Source organism: Polypterus senegalus, chromosome 9, assembly GCF_016835505.1.
Source record: "Polypterus senegalus isolate Bchr_013 chromosome 9, ASM1683550v1, whole genome shotgun sequence".
NCBI lineage: Eukaryota > Metazoa > Chordata > Cladistia > Polypteriformes > Polypteridae > Polypterus > Polypterus senegalus.
The window spans coordinates 97988843-98008539 of NC_053162.1; the positions used below are offsets into that span (position 1 = coordinate 97988843).

A 19697-nucleotide genomic window follows, 5' to 3' on the forward strand; every position below is an offset into this window, starting at 1 on the left:
ACATTAAACCTTTTTAAACTGAGGGAAAATATGCCAATAATTATTCGTTGTCAGTTCGGCCCTCCGGTTGTAACATGACCAAGCTGTGCGCTGAGCTTACTCTTGAGCATGTAACTTACAGTTGGCCATGTGAACAGTAATCTTGTCTCAAATGTCACAGCTCGGATTGCTGCTGTCATAATCGGTTTGAGTTTCATGGTTTGTTTCAATTGCGACAGTATTTGCAGGATTTGTTGTGTTGAAGTGACATTTGGCATCTGTCAAGCGTTGTAAGCACACAACCGGTTTCATTGATAAAATCACACCCAGTTTTTGGGAGTTTAAACATTCATAAACATCAAAGTGTCCACCACTGAAATCGTCCCCTTTGAATCTAAGATGTTTAAGAGGCATTGGCGGTTGTCGAAAGGTGTAAACTATTTGGCCATTTCGGTACACTTGAAAGCGACAACCGAACAATTCAGCGGCAGCCATCAACTCACATGCATAACCATAGGTGAAGGGCTTAAGCATTTCACTCTTCTAGTGCTCCTGTGTAGTATAATTATCTCCTGTACCATCATCAGTCCACACCTTGAACCTGTCCCAGTCATTCAATACATAAGACAGAATCTTCCTCCGGATATCAAGAGTGAGCCTGATATGGCCGTGCAATATGTAACAAAGAGAATGGAAAAGGTAGGTGCTATCTCCTAGCATGGAAACCACTCGGTAAGTGACAGTTCTTTGATCGATAGTGATCATCTCGATAGACATGGTAATGGGGGTTGGAATGATAAAGGAAATGGGTACCTGAGCAATGTAAAGTAAGTGTAAAATACCTATACAATAACTATAATTGTAATAAACAAACAATAAAACAGCGGAGAAGCCGTGGATTAAACAAATTAGGGCTGTAGTTATCAGTAGGGAGACGTGAATCCCGTGGCGAAGCAAGGAAGGGAATGTAGAGACCGGAGCGACGGACAGTCTTATATATGCAGGCAGCCAGCCAACAACGTGGGAGGCGTTGGGATGGGGACCAACGCCACCTCACGCGTGACCGAGGTGCAGGCAATGGACGATATATATACGTAAGTAGGATTCAGTTAGCGTTGGGAACCCGTGTACCAAATTTCTTGAAGATGGGCCCATAAGTAACAAAGACTGTTGAAAAGTTCAATATGTCGGCCGACAGTGGCGTCATACCACCGAAATAAGTATGTGCATTGGTTTCGGTTAGCTCAGGGAAGCCACCTACCAAATTTCGTGAAGATGGGGCCGTAAATAAGAAAGTTCAACATGGCGGACGTTGTTGACCGTTATGACCATTACGCGTAGAATTTCGAAATGAAACCTGCTTAACTGTTGTAAGTAAGCTGTAAGGAATGAGCCTGCCAAATTTCAGCCTTCTACCTACACGGGAAGTTGGAGAATTAGTGACGTTTGGAAAATTCAATATGGCGGCCGACAGTGGCGTCATACCACCGAAATAAGTACGTACATTGGTTTTGGTTAGTGCAGGGAAGCCACCTAACAAATTTCGTGAAGATGGGGCCATAAATAAGAAAGTTCAACATGGCGGACGCTGTCGAACGCTATGACCGCTGCGTAGAATTTTGAAATGAAACCTGCTTAACTTTTGTAAGTAAGCTGTAAGGAATAAGCCTGCCAAATTTCAGCTTTCTACCTACATGGGAAGTTGGAGAATTAGTGATGAGTCAGTGAGTGAGTGAGTGAGGGCTTTGCCTTTTATTATTATAGATATATATACACATACATACATACATACATATACATATATATATATATACATACATATATATACATACACATATATATATATATATATATATACATACACACATATATATATATATATATACATACACACATATATATATATATATATATATATATACACATACATACACATACATACATACATACACACACACAGAGTGGAACCTCGGTTTACAAGTGTTTTGCAAGACGAGCAAAGATTTTTAATAAATTTTGACTTGATAAACGAGCAATGTCTTGCAATACGAGTAGTATGAATACACTTTGTCTGCTGAGCATCATGTGATCACAACTGAGCTGATGGTTCTTCTCTCTCTCTCCTTATCTCGCGCCTCTTTCTCTCTCTCCTTATCTCGCCGCCGCCCAGCGCGTCTCTCTCTCTCTCTCTCCTTATCTTGCTCGCCCACCCAGCGCGTCTCTCTCTCTCCTTATCTCGCTTGCTCACTCGCCCAGCGCGTCTCTCTCTGGCAATCGTCTCCTATTCTCCGTCTGAGTCTGTGCGCCTCACTCATATAGTCAACATCCGTACGAGCGTATACTGTTTACTACAGCATTGTGACTGTGTGTGTGTGCACTGTGAAGTGCGAGTCCCCATCTTGCTCCCAAAAACACAAAGCTGAGTCTCAGTACTTTAACACCAGCTTTATTCAGCTTGAAACAGCGCTGTTATTTATTGTAGCGGGATCTTTATAATGTTCCTTGTATGACCCATTGACGACAGGCGCTTATAGCATGTCTGCGATCTTTTTGGATGCGCTTATATGGCGAAATGCTACAACGCTGGGAGACTGTGATTGCTTTGGGACGCTCTTCCGCGTGTCGTCCTGTTGGGTGGAATCCCACATGAGTTTAGAAACTCACACCAGCCATGATTCTTTTTAAAGGTAAAGTGCAGGTTAATTTGTATTATGTATTTTACTTTATATTTTGTATTAATCATTTTTATGTGAATAGTTTTGGGTTGTGGAACGAATCATCTGGAGTTTCCATTATTTCTTATGGGGAAATTCGCTTTGATATACGAGCGCTTTGGATTGTGAGCACATTTCCGGAACGAATTATGCTCGCAAACTGAGGTTCCACTGTGTATGTATATGTATATGTATATATATATGTATATGTAGGGGGGCCATTTTAGTACAGTGAACTCATTATCATGTTCAAGAAACCAATTTGAAATGATTCGAGCTTTGTGACATGGTGCATTATCCTGCTGGAAGTAGCCATCAGAGGATGGGTACATGGTGGTCATGAAGGGATGGACATGGTCAGAAACAATGCTCAGGTAGCCCGTGGCATTTAAAACGATGCCCAATTGGCACTAAGGGGCCTAAAGTGTGCCAAGAAAACATCCCCCACACCATTACACCACCACCACCAGCCTGCACAGTGGTAACAAGGCATGATGGATCCATGTTCTCATTCTGTTTACGCCAAATTCTGACTCTACCATTTGAATGTCTCAACAGAAATCGAGACTCATCAGACCAGGCAACATTTTTAAAGTCTTCAACTGTCCAATTTTGGTGAGCTCGTGCAAATTGTAGCCTCTTTTTCCTATCTGTAGTGGAGATGAGTGGTACCCTGTGGGGTCTTCTGCTGTTGTAGCCCATCCGCCTCAAGGTTGTGCGTGTTGTGGCTTCACAAATGCTTTGCTGCATACCTCGGTTGTAACGAGAGGTGATTTCAGTCAAAGTTGCTCTTCTATCAGCTTGAAGCAGTCGGCCCATTCTCCTCTGACCTCTAGCATCAACAAGGCTTTTTCGCCCACAGGACTGCCGCATACTGGATGTTTTTCCCTTTTCACACCATTCTTTGTAAACCCTAGAAATAGTTGTGCGTGAAAATCCCAGTAACTGAGCAGACTGTGAAATACTCAGACCGCCCGTCTGGCACCAACAACCATGCCACGCTCAAAATTGCTTAAATCACCTTTCTTTCCCATTCTGACATTCAGTTTGGAGTTTAGGAGATTGTCTTGACCAGGACCACACCCTTAAATGCATTGAAGCAACTGCCATGTGATTGGTTAATTAGATAATTGCATTAATGAGAAATTGAACAGGTGTTCCTAATAATCCTTTAGGTGAGTATATATATATATATATATATATATACACACACACACCACACACACACACACACACACACACACACACACACAGTGGAACCTTGGTTCACAAACGTCTCTGTTCACGTACAACTTGGTTCACGACCAAAAAGTTTGCCAAACTTTTGCCTCGGTTCACGACCACACACTCGGTATACGAACAAAGTCAGTTTCCCTTTCTGTTTGTGCGTGCCTATGATTTCCGCATGTGTTGCATTGTTCTCAGTCAGACATGCCTTCCTGCTGCTAAGAGAGAGAGAGAGAGAGAGAGAGCTAGCCATGTGCCTGCCTGCCTGCCTGCTACTGACAGGGGGGAGGGGGGTACAGCAGAGAGAGAGGAGCCGCGTGCCTGCCTGCCTGGCTGGATCATTCTTCTCAGTCAAACGTGCATGCTTTACTTGAGCTCTCTTTGTGCTCTACTGTATTTTGTGTGCTTTTGCAGTTAACTATGGCTTCTAAGCAAGTGAAGAGCGATGAGAAGAAAGTTTTGAAGAAAACTGAAATCGAAGTAAAGAAAGAAATTATTGAAAAGTTTGAGTGTGGCATTCGTGTTACTGATCTTGCCGCCGAGTACAAGAAGTCAAAATCTACGATTTCGACTATTTTAAAGCAGAAAGAATCTATTAAAGCAGGTGATATTGCAAAAGGAGTTAAGAGCGTTAACCAGGCAGAGGCTTCAAGTGCTGGAAGAGGTGGAAAAACTGTTTACCAGTTTACTCATTTACCAATTTGAGAACCCTCGTGCTTTCAAGCAGCACAATGTAAACAAAGTCAGAATGCCAGTAATGTGGAGGGCAAACATGAAGGGTTGGGTCACAAGAACTTTCTTTTTCGAATGGCTGCATGAGGCTCTCTCCCACCAGCTAAACAGCTAAAAACACCAGAACCCCAAGAAATCACAAGAGAGAAAACCCCTGAAGAAAAAAACTTCATGCCAGAACTCGACTCATGCAAGGTTAGTTTTCTTGGTGGTTTTTGTATTACGGATTTTTCAAAAGTTAATTTTTCAGTTCAGAAGCGTGAATTGTTGCAATGTTACTTTTCTCTTTTTTCAAATGTTCCTTTTTTCCGCTGTTCTTAAAACTCATTTTAAAAAAAGTGCTCCACGTGCTGCTGACAGAGGGGAGGCGGTGGGTAGTGTGTGCGCGCGCTACAGAGAGAGAGAGAGAGAGAGAGAGAGAGAGAGCCAGCTCGTGTAGCTGAGCAGGGAGCCTGGGTGTTTTGTGTCAGTGTTATTCAATGTTTTTACATTAGTTTACTATTATACTGTGCATTCTATGGTGTAACTATATTTGTGCTTAATCTTTACATATATTTACATACAGTTCGTACTGTCTGGAACGGATTAATTGTATTTACATACAATCCTATGGGGGAAACTGCTTCGGTTCACAACCACCTCGGTTTACGACCAAAGTTCTGGAACGAATTATGGTCGTGAACCGAGGTTCCACTGTGTGTGTGTGTGTATGTATGTATGTATGTATGTATGTATATATACTGCTCAAAAGAATTAAAGGAACACTTTTTAATCAGAGTATAGCATAAAGTCAATGAAACTTATGGGATATTAATCTGGTCAGTTAAGTAGCAGAGGGGGTTGTTAATCAGTTTCAGCTGCTGTGGTGTTAATGAAATTAACAACAGATGCACTAGAGGGGCAACAATGAGATGACCCCCAAAACAGGAATGGTTTAACAGGTGGAGGCCACTGACATTTTTCCCTCCTCATCTTTTCTGACTGTTTCTTCACTAGTTTTGCATTTGGCTAGAGTCAGTGTCACTACTGGTAGCATGAGGCGATACCTCGACCCTACAGAGGTTGCACAGGAAGTCCAACTTCTCCAGGATGGCACATCAATACGTGTCATTGCCAGAAGGTTTGCTGTGTCTCCCTGCACAGTCTCAAGGGCATGGAGGAGATTCTAGGAGACAAGCAGTTACTCAAGGAGAGCTGGAGAAGGCCATAGAAGGTCCAATAACCCATCAGCAGGACCAGTATCTGCTCCTTTGGGCAAGGAGGAACAGGATGAGCACTGCCAGAGCCCTACAAAATGACCTCCAGCAGGCCACTGGTGTGAATGTCTCTGACCAAACAACCAGAAAGACTTAATGAGGGTGACACAAGGGCGCCATGTCCTCTAATGGGCCCTGAGCTCACTGCCCAACAGCATGCAGCTCGATTGGCATTCGCCATAGAATACCAGAATTGGCAGATGCACCACTGGTGCCCTGTGCTTTTTACAGATGAGAGCAGGTTCACCCTGAGCACGTGACAGAAGTGAAAGGGTCTGGAGAAGCCATGGAGAACATTATGCTGCCTGTAACATCATTCAGCATGAGCAGTTTGGTGGTGGGTTAATGATTGTCTGGGGAGGCATATCCATGGAGGGTCACACAGACCGCTACAGGCTTGACAAAGGCACCTTGGCTGCCATTAGGTATCAGGATGAAATCCTTGGACCCATTGTCAGACCCTATGCTGGTATAGTGGCTCCTGGTGCACGACAATTCCTGGCCTCATGTGGTAAGATTATGCAGGCAGTTCCTGGAGGATGAAGGAATTGATACCATTGACTGGCCACCACACTTTCCTGATCTAAATCCAATAGAACACCTCTGGGACATTCTATTTTGGTCCATCCAATGCCACCAGGTTGCACCTCAGACTGTCCAGGAGCTCAGTGATGCCCTGGTCCAGATCTGGGAGGAGATCCCCACACCACCATCTGTCATCTCATTAGAAGCATGCACCGATGTTGTCAGGCATGTATATAAGAACACAGGGGCCATACAAAGTGCTGCGTACAATTTTGAGTTGCTGCAATTAAATTTTGGCAAAATGGACTAGCCTGCCACATAATTTTTCACTCTGATTTTGGGGCGTCTTTGAATTCAGGGCTCTGTAGGTTGATCATTTTCATTTCCATCAAACGATGTGGCATCCTTTCGTTCCTAACACATTACCCAGTCTATATCAGTATAGATATCCAGGAGGATTTCTTTTTCCCATTGAGATCTGATGTGTTTTCAAAGTGTTCCTTTAATTTTTTTGAGAAGTATATATATATGAGTGGGTCAAAATTCCTTCAGAGCGCTGTAAAAGACTAATTGCAAGTTATCACAAACGCTTGATTGCAGTTATTGCTGCTAAGGGTGGCCCAACCAGTTATTAGGTTCAGGGGGCAATTACTTTTTCACACAGGGCCATGTAAGTTTGGATTTTTTTTCTCCCTAAATAATAAAAACCATCATTTAAAAACTGCATTTTGTGTTTACTTGTGTTATATTTGAATAATGGTTAAATGTGTTTGATGATCAGAAACATTTTGTGTGACAAACATGCAAAAGAATAAGAAATCAGGAAGGGGTCAAATAGTTTTTCACACCACTGTATATATATACACATACACACACACACACACACACACACACACACATACACACACACACACACACACACACACACAATATATATAATAGAAAAAATCTTGGAAGGGGACGATACATAATCTTCTCGGAAGACAATTTGACGTCCTGCAAGACAAAAGGACAACTGCTATATAGCTTCTTAAATGAACAGTGCAAAGCACAGCACAACAAGCAGAACATGCATCTCGGCAGAAGAAAGACAGCAGTTGATCAGACTGCATCTCCTCAGCATGCGTTCAGCCCTCAGCCCCTTGACAACGTGAGTGGCAGAGACACAAAGTGGCTGGAGCATAGTGTGCCCGGGGCTTGGGTGGGACAGCAAAGCGAGCAAGATATCTTCTTTTTTCGATCTTGCTGCTGCTAAGCTCCTAAACTCTTTCAAAGAAGATCTTTTCTTTGACAAGAAACCATTTTCATTTTCAATTAAGAATATATAATTTGCAACTACAGAAAAAAAGTCATCAGAGACTGAATGACTACACAAATCCACCCAGGCTGTATAATGCTTAGTATTGGTTATATTTGCTGCTGTTGAATTTGATGTAAATAAAAACTTTAAGTGAAGGCCACTGTCTTTCTGTCCGACTGTTGTCAGTGCAGCCAAGCAGCTAGATTGTTTGTTCCTTATCCAGCTGTTGTCTCTAAAAGGCACAAAAGAACATTCTTGTGAAGCCCTCTGCTGGTGGCAAAACTGAACTGGGTTGAAGTAAAGACAGCCCCAGTCAGCAAGTAGTCTGATACAGAAATCCTCAGGGTTGAGTACGTGAGGTACAATATGGACAGTAAGACAGATAAGAGATTACAGATAACAGTTATATAGCTGGTTTGACATGGTTTTCTTAATGGGAATAGGAAGATATCTAGGAGGATTAGTCAGTGCCTTTTGTGCTAGATGCATGTCATAGGTGATCTGATAACATGATAAAACACCTGATTAACAGATTTTTGCTGCCTACAGCAAATACTTTTACTATCTCAGCTACAGTTACCTGGAACATTTTTTTCACTGGCTGCATTCCAAAGGACAACAGGAACATTTACACACTAATTAATAGGAAACACACACAAACACCTTTTCAACTGTAGTTTATAACTACTTCATACTTCAGATTTTCCTCTATTGTTATCCCTGCACGGTAGCAGACGAGGAGTAAAACTTTGTTAATCATCATACTTACTAGGCTTTTGTCAATGATGCATAGCATATACATGTCATGAAGCATTATCTGAGATGGTTTCCTTGGGTTAAATGCCACATGTGTAACAGGAGTATCTCTTTCAAACCAATGGCTGTGCAATCCTTCTTTTTGTACTTTTCTGCTCCAGTCTGTGTACTGTTTCTCTGTAATACTAAACTCAAATATCTACAAGAAAATGAGTTGATAATTATCCATATTATAAATAAGCAAACTAACAGGCAGAATAGGAATATGTCCAAAAATGCAACATACTTGACGATCTGAGTAGACAATAAGCAGGTTGTCTGTTTCTGGATGTATTTCCATTGCACTGGGGTTTGCACTGTAAACAGGAACACCACAATGGTGCTGTGAGGATTAAACATAAAAAAATAAATAATAAATGGGATTTTAGTAATGGTTATATTAGTTGCTATACTACTATATTATACTGTTTGCTAGTGCCATAATCAAGCCACTGCTGTGTACTTGTCTATGCAGTCTTCTTCTGGAAGAATACATAACATTACGAAAATGAAATACTAACTTTCCAATCATTTCTGCACACTGCATGTTACATTTGATATTGTTCTAACACACACAAACAGAGCTCAGCAACATGAAGTTTTTATAACAGTCCAAACATCAGAAACACTAGTAGTAGAACTGCCATGTGTAAACAGCACACTGAAAAACTTACTTTATTACAATAAATAAAAAATAGCAACTGCACACTACAGTTTAGCATAACCAATGTGTACCATAAGGTTTAAAGATAGTATACACACAGCGAACAGAAATAAAAATATAAGTACCTTCAACATACCCCGACTTCTTCCACTTAGAATAAAGCAATATGTCTGATAACATTCTAACAGAATTTTTATTTTCATAATTTGATACTAAAATTTATATTAAAAGTAGATAACGCCAAATAACTTAGTTATTTAAAAAAAAAAAAAAGGCAACAAAGTCATAATAGAGTATACACTTGAGAAAAAGGAAAGATTCACCCAATAAGATGAAAACACACCAATCAAGTGCTAATTTAAAGTTGTATTACCATAAACAACAAAGCTTTTCATCAACTACACTTTGAGCAGAGTTCATGTGCACAGGATACAAACAGATATTTAATGAATAGGCTTTGTTTTTTTTTTTCCTCCAGTTCACCCAAATAACTTAAGTAAAACGAAAGTTAGCTTCACTGAAATAAATGAATAATGAAATAGATAAAACTGTTAAGCATTTTTTAAAACCAACTGAATACAGACATTTTTACATAAAACTGAAAATTAAGAGCCCTACCTTTAATTTTTTTAAATCATATATATTAATTTCACAGTTTTGACTTGCAGCAGCAAGCCACCGCCCATTAGCACTTGCTGATAGTAAATGTACCGGTTCAGAGACATCTATATGAAAGGGCAATAAGAAACCAAAAAAAAAAAAAAAAAGACAACAGTCAAAATAAAAAAAAAATAGTAAACAATTATTAATAGGAAGTCAATATAAATGACTTGATTATTTAAACATGTAATTAAGATAATAAATAAGTTTAATTTTCTTCACAATGAAACAAAATGGAGGAGGTGTAAACTAAATGAAGTTCAGAAAATAAGTAGAAATTACGGTACATGGAAATCACTTTGTATATGAACAGAATACTACTTTTATTTAGTTAGTTGTTTTTTGTACTTGAGGCACTTTTACAGTTCCTTGAAACTTGCACTTTATATAGGTAGGAGACAAACAGCAACAAATTATAGATTCTAAAGTTTTTTTTCAAAACAAGGATGACGGTGATATTCAAGACTAAAATTCAGCACAAATGTGGATAACCCATCAGTTTGTCTTGGACTGGCAGGAGCCAGTCACAAGGTTTACATGGCCAATTAAACAAGTAAATCATCTAGTTTCTCAAGCATTGGGTAACAACCCACTTCAGTGTCACAGGTTTTTGCCAGTGGGTCATGAGTTGCTATTGTTTATAAAGGTAACAGTCACTATGGGTCTCAACTGTGATGATTCTGCTCAATCCATCCACTCCACCGACACCCCGCCCCCATATTCTAGTAATCACACTTGATTCACAAAATAGAACAATAATACATCCACCCCTAGAAACACAACAATCATACTTGATTCACCGAGGGGGACCCCTCCAATCTTACTGGGTTGTGAGGACAGTTACACAGAAAAAAGTGGGATGTGACACCAAAAGGTTGAGAACACTGAACTAGTATACATCATATGATTAATGCACAGTTTAAAAACTAACAATATGAAAACTGCAAAAAGTGTTTCAACATAACTAAAAATGAGCTTCTACAATACAGACTCACCAGACTTTGGATGGAATGTGTGGAGATGCTTGCACTCTGTTTCAAAAATACTAAGAACATGAACAGCTGCTTGAGCAGAGGCTATAAAAAGCTTTGAAGAGTCAGCTGAAAACTGAAGCTGGTGGGCTGAGTATAAAACCTTTGGAAGATTCTGTACCTAAAGAACGAAATACATAGAAATTCTTCATTTGTACCATTAAAGACAGCAAAATTTTCAATGTTTCCATAAGAAAGTGGCTTTTTATGAAATTAGTAAGCCATCTTGTTTTCCTCATACTTTAAAGTTTAGTGTTGCTTCTTTGCCATGACGATCACACTCATTTTATAGCAATCTAGACAGAACACTACCGAATTCCTATAAATTCTGAACAGCTTCACAATCAAGTATGATCAATCATATTTTTGAGGGCTTTTCACAAAGAACGTTAATGTAAATACAAAATGTATTCTAAAAATGGCTTAAAGTTACCTTTCTGTTTTAATCACCCTTTCGTCCAGTTTGCAGAATAATCTATACAGTGCTTTCCATTACCTAAAGTGGAAATATAGTCTTCGAAAAAGATAGAACACTTAGCCCATATTGCCTTTAACACTAGAATTACTAGAGCCTACAGAAAAAACTCGTAGATCCAGCCCACCTTAAATCCGTTCGAACCTCTCTGCCAGCATCTTTTGTCCTGTAAATGTGCCCCCCACTGCCACAGAACATGCACAAAGTTCTCCCAGCTCATGCACTGATTATCTGGCAGAGAAATGCTGGAGTTTTAGAGTGGAAATAATAGATCGTTATTTGGAACACATGCATTTCATGTGTGTTCCTTTTCTACAATAATCTGTGTAAACACATTTTTAAAACAGGAAAAAGTTTTTCATGTTTTAGTTGTAAATGGCAAAATGTAGATATGTGGTATTAAAAGCAGTCTGCTGGTGGCATGTGCAACCTTTGCTTGTAGAATGTGTGTAACGGCGCAAAATGCTGATGTAGCAGGTGTAAACTTAAATATAGGCAATGGAGTTATGATACTTGGGTGTTGATCACAGATGGGGGTACAGGCACAGCAGTGACAGCAAAGGTAAGAGGTTCATGAAAAAAAACTGACTTTTAAGTTTCTCTAGCAGTAAAAAAAACCAAAAATAAACAAAAGTGTATGAAAGCTGGATGAGAAGTAGTTTACTCTATGGTAGTAGATGGTAGATGAAAGCAGAACATTGAATAGAGGGGGTAAAAACAGACATGAGAATGATCAAGTGGATGTACAGAATGTCACTGAATGAGAGGAAAATAAACGCCTAGTTAAGAGAAAAATATGGTGTCACGTTGGACAGGTGTTGTACTGTGGAGAACTAGACAAAGATTGTTTGAATATGAAGAGTGAAGGACAAGGAATGGCTAGATGATAAGCTGCACCAAGACAGCATTGTTCCACAGTTAAAAAAAAAACTATTGCAGACTGCTCTCATATACATGTACTGTATATGCTTTTTTGTATGACCTGTGAAAAAACACCAAATGGTTTTGATGTGCTCAACTGAGATCAACCGCAATTTGTATTAGTTGTTGGACTTTGCTTTCTAGGTAAAACCAGAACTTTCAAAGCCTACCCTCTGCAAATCTTGTTTGCAAACAGCATCAATATTCCATTAATGTCCCTGAAAAAGAAGCTTGTGGAGCTTAGGAGGGTAATGAAGGACACTACCTGAGAGAATAGCACAGCCAGCTTCCTCTAAAAACAATAATTGCAGCCAATATTTTAATTTTGTTTTAAAATGTGAAGCCAATGCAACGTACTGAATTACTGATCCCACACAACTGATCTCTTGCAGTACTGGACATTTTAGAACAAGATTAAAAGTTATAAATAAATGTTGGTGATTTCTGGTTGTAATACAGTCAGATAAAAGCTATTACACTCAAGGACTGGTCTGAAAAACACGGGAACAGCCACAAATACAATCCATACTGAAAAGTGAGTCCTTTTGAAGAACAAAAACAAACAAATAGGTTATGACAGACATGAATGATTTCTCTTGTCAAAAATATTGTCACCGTTCACACTCATTTCAAGATGTTTGGGAAACACAAATGTGAAAATATGATCAAAGCACATTCTTCTTTTGACATTCTGAGTTTAATGTAAATACACTAAAATGATTACAAAACCACTGTAGCCAATCCATATTGGAATTTAAATACAGCATTTTACATTACATTCAACATACATGACTACAAGTAAACTCTCGACAACATTCTGAGCAGTCTATATCAAATGGTAAAAGCAATTATTAACTACTGCAAAACACAAGGCTAGGCTGATCTGTTTAAAGGGAATAAATGTATGCCATAGTTCGTGAAGTCTAAAAGTACAAGATCCATTTACTGTGTCTTGTTTTGAAGAATTATGTTAAATGCACCAAGAAAAAAGCAATACAATTGAAAACTAGATGCAGATTTCTCTTAGAGTCTATGAACACTTTGGTGAGATAAATTAATACAGTAGCATTATTTTGCCCTTTACTTCTGGTTCTCCAGCAGTAATTTATCATGAAATAAACTGCAAAAATAAATAAATAAATAAATAAAAAAATAAATAATAATTTTGTAAGTCAGTTTTGAAGTTAAACTGCTAAATATAAACCCAATTCTTTTTTACAAAAACATCAACACAATAATTCATATGAAAACTAAATATGTGAAGATGGCTCACAATTACTTATCAAAGAATTTTACAACATGGGGCCATGTAATACAATATTGAACACTCTAATAACAGCATTTTATACACTAACCTCTAAAAAATACTGTTTTATCGTGAAGTTGTAAGCATCATCTTTCAGGGGAATGATGAAGCTGTGTAGAACGAAGATTTATTTCTATCAAAATATAATTGATTTTTCCATATACATATGCACATTTAAATATATTATGAATGTTAATATTACAGAAAAACCATATTGTGACACATTGCAAAACTAATTTCCAAGCCATATCAACACCTGTTGTTTCTTGTTTCTTCTGTACAAATAGCTTACCTTTTTAATATTTACTCTGTTGCTGTCATACTGTAATTGATACAACCGGATTGAGGAAACTGTGGAATAAGCAATCCAATTTCCACATTGTGATATGGCGCTACAACAAATGTGATCACTTCCCTAAAAATAAAAAATTAACAAAGGATTAAAAATAAACCTCACAGGTTAAGCAAACATTATTGGCATAAACAATTTGCATCACCACCATTCTTGATAACCTTGATTAAGATGCAAAGACGACACTTAGTAAAATAAACCACACGTTACGGGAGTCCAGTTTTCTTCAGAGATACTGTACAACATAGCAGTATTTATTTCAATTCAACTTCTGAAATAATTAACTTTGTTTTCCTCAGAAAGAAAAATAATTGAAGCCACTAAAGTTTTTTTTTTAAACAAATGCATGTGTACAACATTTTCTACCTTGCTTACTGAGTCCAGAATCACAGGGAAAGAACACAGATCTCAATAGTACTAATCTATAGGTGGAAACGATACCTGGACAGAACACTCATGCACAAATCCCCAGAAAGTCAAATCACCAATTAGTCAAACACTCAGTTCTCTGAGTGAAAATAAAAATAAACATACTACTCAGAGGAAAAATTACATCTTGTCTCAAGAAAGGGCCTGAGATGCCTCGAAAGCTTGTATATTGTAATCTTTTTAAGTTAGCCAATAAAAGGTGTCATTTTGCTTGACTCCTCATTACGCTGACACTGGGAGAGCATGTAAACTCCTTACCGAGAGTGTCTGGGAGGGAATTTAAACCCATGAACCTGAAACTGTGATATAACCGTGCAAATCATTTGGTCACCATACTGTGACTAAACGCTAATGTAATAAATCAAAAAGGGAAAAATTGCAAAGCTATTTAAATGCAACAGGATTTCTGTCGCATACCAATACTATGTCACTGAGATGTATTTTAAGTTGTTTGGGCATCGTACTCATCTATACAAGGGCATAGAGTAAATACTACCTAAAAAAATCTGGCAAAACATTAGATAATTTGTGATTAACCTACTAATTCTACCAGAGGGTACCTGGGAGGGTAAACCTACACGAACAGGCCTCAAACAGAAGTGCTCGAGAAAGGCTGCATGTAAACATTTTTTTTTTGATGGAAAATACAAAAAAGTACTCTCATTTTATGGTAATCCTTTTTTTTTTTTTTTATACTTGTATAATGTTACTAATTAAAATGCTGCTAGATGCTTTGGTTTTCTTTATCAGCTGATTGTTTCACTGTGCTGAAACAAAAGAAAGTACAATCACAAAACACTGCCTACATCAGTGTCTTAACTGCCAATGCCAAAACAAACTCTGAATACAGGTAGTCGTCAACTTACAACCCATGCATCTTATGACCACTCAACTAATGACTGCTACTGCATCTCATGGGCAAATGATAGCTCTCACCACGCCAGCTCCGTATGCCACGATTCAGTCATCTCAATCTTAGTTTATTACCTGCAGAGGTCGACTATGTTCAGTTACAGTTGTCTTAAAATTACAGGAAAAAGGGAAATTGAGCTTGATACAAAAATTAAGGAGATCAAGCAGTATGAGGGAGGACAGAAAGAAATGCAGAAAGCAAATGCGACAGTGTATTACTTTAAGTTATCCCACTGTAACCAGTGTTCACCACACAAGCTGTATTGCGCTCTGGCTTTGAATTAAGTTAATTTTCAAACCGTCTGGATTGTGGCTCATGATTCGTTACTTCGTGCAAATTGCCACAAAGGGGTAATGTAACCACACTGAACTCCCTTTTTGTTAAATGTTTATCATCAGGCTTAAATATTAAAACAGCAAACATTTGAGGCTCAAACTCTGCCAAAACAATTCCTCTTTTCACAGTTAAAACTATGAACACTGGAAGATGCTCACCCTGATGATGTAACATAACACAGACAAAGAAAGGATTTCTGAAGCCGTTAAAAATTTGGCACCCATACAAGCAACAGTCATAATAAAACAAAAAAATTCACAAAAAAAAAAAAAATAGAAAATGTACAGTACAGGCCAAAAGTTTGGACATACCTTCTCATTCAATGTGTTTTCTTTATTTTCATGACCATTTACATTGGTAGATTCTCACTGAAGGCATCAAAACTATGAATGAACACATGTGGAGTTATGTACTTAAGAAAAAAAAAGGTGAAATAACTGAAAACATGTTTTATATTCTAGTTTCTTCAAAATAGCCACTTTTTGCTCTGATTACTTTTTTACTCTCACTTCACAGGTGTTCGAGAGAATGCCAAGAGAGAGTAAAAAAGTAATCAAACAAAAGTAACTATTTTGAAAAACTAGAATATAAAACATGTTTTCAGTATTTCTGCCTCTTAAGTACATAACTCCACATGTTCATTCATAGTTTTGATGCCTTCAGTGAGAATCTACCAATGTAAATGGTCAAAATAAAGAAAACACATTGAATGAGAAGGTGTGTCCAAACTTTTGGCCTATACTGTATACAATGTGCTAAGAATGATGATAAAGGATAAACAATATGACTTCAGGGACTTGCTATACAGTACAATACATATGATCAGGTTTGAATATTGTCCAGATTGTCTTACTCGAGTCCGTCGGAATCAAACATTGTTGTAAGTCGACTACTACCTGTACAGAATATCTCTGCTGTTCAGTACAAATGACAAAATGAAGACTGAAAAATGATCTGTTTTTAACCGCTAAATTGCTACTTGGAGTTGCCTCTTTCTACTCTGATTAACTTAAAAAAACTCACATGGAATAAAATAAATACTCAAGAGTTATCAACATTGAAACAGTTATCAAAAATAAAACAATCAACAGTCAAACTGTTATCAGTAGAAAATTTGGCTTCAGCTAACTCTCCCTGTAGAAAAAACAGCCACAAGCGTTTTCAAGTGGGAACACCTAAAGATCAAGATTTCTGCAGTTTCATGTGCATTAACCTCTTGCTTTTACTCTTTGTACTCCTTATACCAGTGATTCACTATTTTACTTAAAGAAAGATGTCTAAAGTTTTTAACAGCTACTTGACTTTAGGAAACCTGACATTACTGATTGTTGTGTGTGTCCACTTACTACTCTACAATGATAATCATTCAGCTTTTCAGTATAACTATAAACATATTAATACTGATTTATATGCAATACAATTTATAAGCTACAGTTAGTTCTACCTTAACTATACAATTCTGTAATTAATTTCTGATTTCTAAGATACTTTGTGTGAAAAATTGCTTTCACATTTGTCCTGAATTCACTTATCCTTAATTTGCACTGTTGTCCACAATTAATACAAGCAATCATTTGAAAAAAGCCAAAGCCAAACTATGCTGTACCTTTCTTTTTAACTGAAGTAACTTTTCGGGTTTTCTTGTAACTGGCAGTTTGTCCTCTTGAATACCTTTAAAAACAATGATAAAACATAAAAAAAATTAATAACTGCATAAGAATAGTAAAAAAAAATGGTAATACATGCAAAATTAATATAATTTTAATAAAGAATGAAGAGGGATGAAGGGGTAGGCGAGCGAAGTGCAGATAACGTGGCATGGTGGCAGCAGCAGCAAGCCAGCACCTGATCGAGCAAAGAGGAGGTAAAAATGAACCAATGTAGAAAGCATTTTAAGACGGAGAAGCTTCTATCTGTGGCAACCCTGCAAGAGAACCACCTCTTTCAACCTTCACAAACAAATGCAGTTTTTAATATCTGGAAAAAATTGGAATTAACTTGCTTAGAGATCTTTATATAGACAACGTCTTTGCATCCTATGAACAATTAAATTCCAAATTTAACATTCCAGCTACACATTTCTTTCACTATCTTCAAATCAGGAACTTTGTTAAACAGAACCTTCAAGATTTTCCTCATCTTGCACCTTCATCCACGATGGAAAAAATATTGCTCAATCTCAAGGAATTAGACTCCATCTCGACAATATATAAAATCACTTTACAATCCCTTCCTTTCAAAGATCCAAGAGGACACTGGGAAAAAGATCTCTCAATTAATATATCAGAAAAGAAGTGGAAAGTAGCAACGCAGAGAATTCACTCAAGCTCCATATGCGCAAAGCATACAATTATACAACTTAAAATTATATATCGAGCACATCTGTCTCGACTAAAACTCTCCAAAATGTTTCCAGGGCATGATCCAACCTCCGAACGTTGCAACCAAGCCCCAGCCTCACTGGGTCACGTGTTCTGGCCCTGCACCAAATTAACATTATTCTGGACAAAAATGTTTAATTACCTTTCAGACAGCCTTGGACTCACAATCCCTCCTAACCCATTAACAGCTGTGTTTGGGGTTCTTCCAGAGGGGCTTAAAGTGGAGAAGGACAAACAAATTTTGATTGCATTCACTACACTTTTGGTACGCAGACTTATTCTGATAAACTGGAAGAACCCAAACTCTCCTCTTTTAGGTCAGCGGGAAACCGATGTGTTATATTATTTGAAATTGGAAAAAATCCAATACTCAGTTAGAGGATCCGTACTGACTTTTTTCAAAACATGGCAGGATCTAATCAGTAATATTTTAAAATAAGTTTATAAAGCACAGAGAATTTATTAATTTAGGTATGTTTACAAGCCTTAAATTTTATGCCGTTTGGCTTGCGCTCTCTCTCAGGGGTGGGGATCAATCTGTTCTTAACTCAATTCTTCTTTTTGTAAAAACTTGAATGCTTTGTATGGATTGTAATAAAATTAATAAAAAAAATAAATAAATAAAAAAATTTGTTTCCCATTTAATCACAGTTTATTAGGGGTTTTGGAGGGTTTTGGCCGCGTCTCCTTGGGGCGAGTTTAGCCCCCCTCTTCACAACGGCGCATTGAAGATGTTAAAACCCAGGAAATTTAGTAAATGTTTTATAAAATGAAACAAATTTGCAAATGTTTACATTGAACGCTGAATGCAACTAATTTTGTGCTAGCGTATGTGGTTAGTATGTATGTATGATTGGAGGTAGGGCTTGTGCAGCATGTATTTGTCCCATTTGCTATTAGGATGCCCTTTTCTCTTTCTTGCCCCCCCAACTGCCGCCTATCACAATGGGTTGTAAAACAGCTTGTCACATTTTAGCCAATTTTTCCTTTGTTCTGGAGCCATTTCATTTTGACACGTGAAAAAGGGGATAAAGTAAAAAAAAAACAGAACCAGAACGGTGTATGGAGTGACGCTCTATACAACTAGATAAGACCTATTTACGTAAACACAGAGTACAACAAATCACCAACAAAAGTGACCCATTTAAGGAAGCACTATAGTTGCAAAACATTTATCGTTCCAAAGTTATTCTACAGAAAAAAAAAACCATATGAATAGTCCTATAATGCAAGACACAATCTCATAAAAAGGAATTACAAAAACTGTGTGAGTAATGGTAAAGAAGAGAAACCATTTGTCAAAATACAAATGTTAAACATTAACATGCAACGCTCTTATTGCCTACACAAGAAACAGATGAAGAAAAGCACCATGAATACATCTGTATGTCTGCATTTAAGTTTGGTGACTGCTTCACCGCATTGAACCATTCATCAAACATTGAAGCACTCACATTGATCTATTTGCAAAGCGGCATGCTGTCGCATGTTGATATTAAACAAAGACTCTGACGTCACTTTCCAACTTGAACACACGGCACCCATCCCCTGATTTTTTTGATGGTTTTGCAACTCATACAAGCGTATCTTTAATTTATGAGGATGTGCTCAGAGGACGCATCAAAAGAATGCTGGTAACGCGTGGCAGCCATGTTGTGTGTGCGTACACGTGCTGAGTGTGAAGTATAATCCAGCCCTTAC

At 38.0% G+C, this 19697-nt stretch overlaps 1 protein-coding gene across 1 annotated transcript in view; it reads right to left on the reverse strand.

The window, feature by feature from the left end:
* The window catches only part of utp4 (UTP4 small subunit processome component), a 71890-nt gene that overhangs the window by 9560 nt on the left and 42633 nt on the right, over positions 1-19697 (reverse strand). The window contains exons 10-15 of the mRNA XM_039763510.1: positions 17222-17286; positions 13878-14000; positions 10848-11004; positions 9811-9917; positions 8776-8871; positions 8503-8688 (exon numbers count right to left, since the gene is read on the reverse strand). Of these exons, the coding sequence (XP_039619444.1) occupies positions 8503-8688; positions 8776-8871; positions 9811-9917; positions 10848-11004; positions 13878-14000; positions 17222-17286 (734 nt within the window). The remainder of the gene's footprint in view (positions 1-8502; positions 8689-8775; positions 8872-9810; positions 9918-10847; positions 11005-13877; positions 14001-17221; positions 17287-19697) is intronic.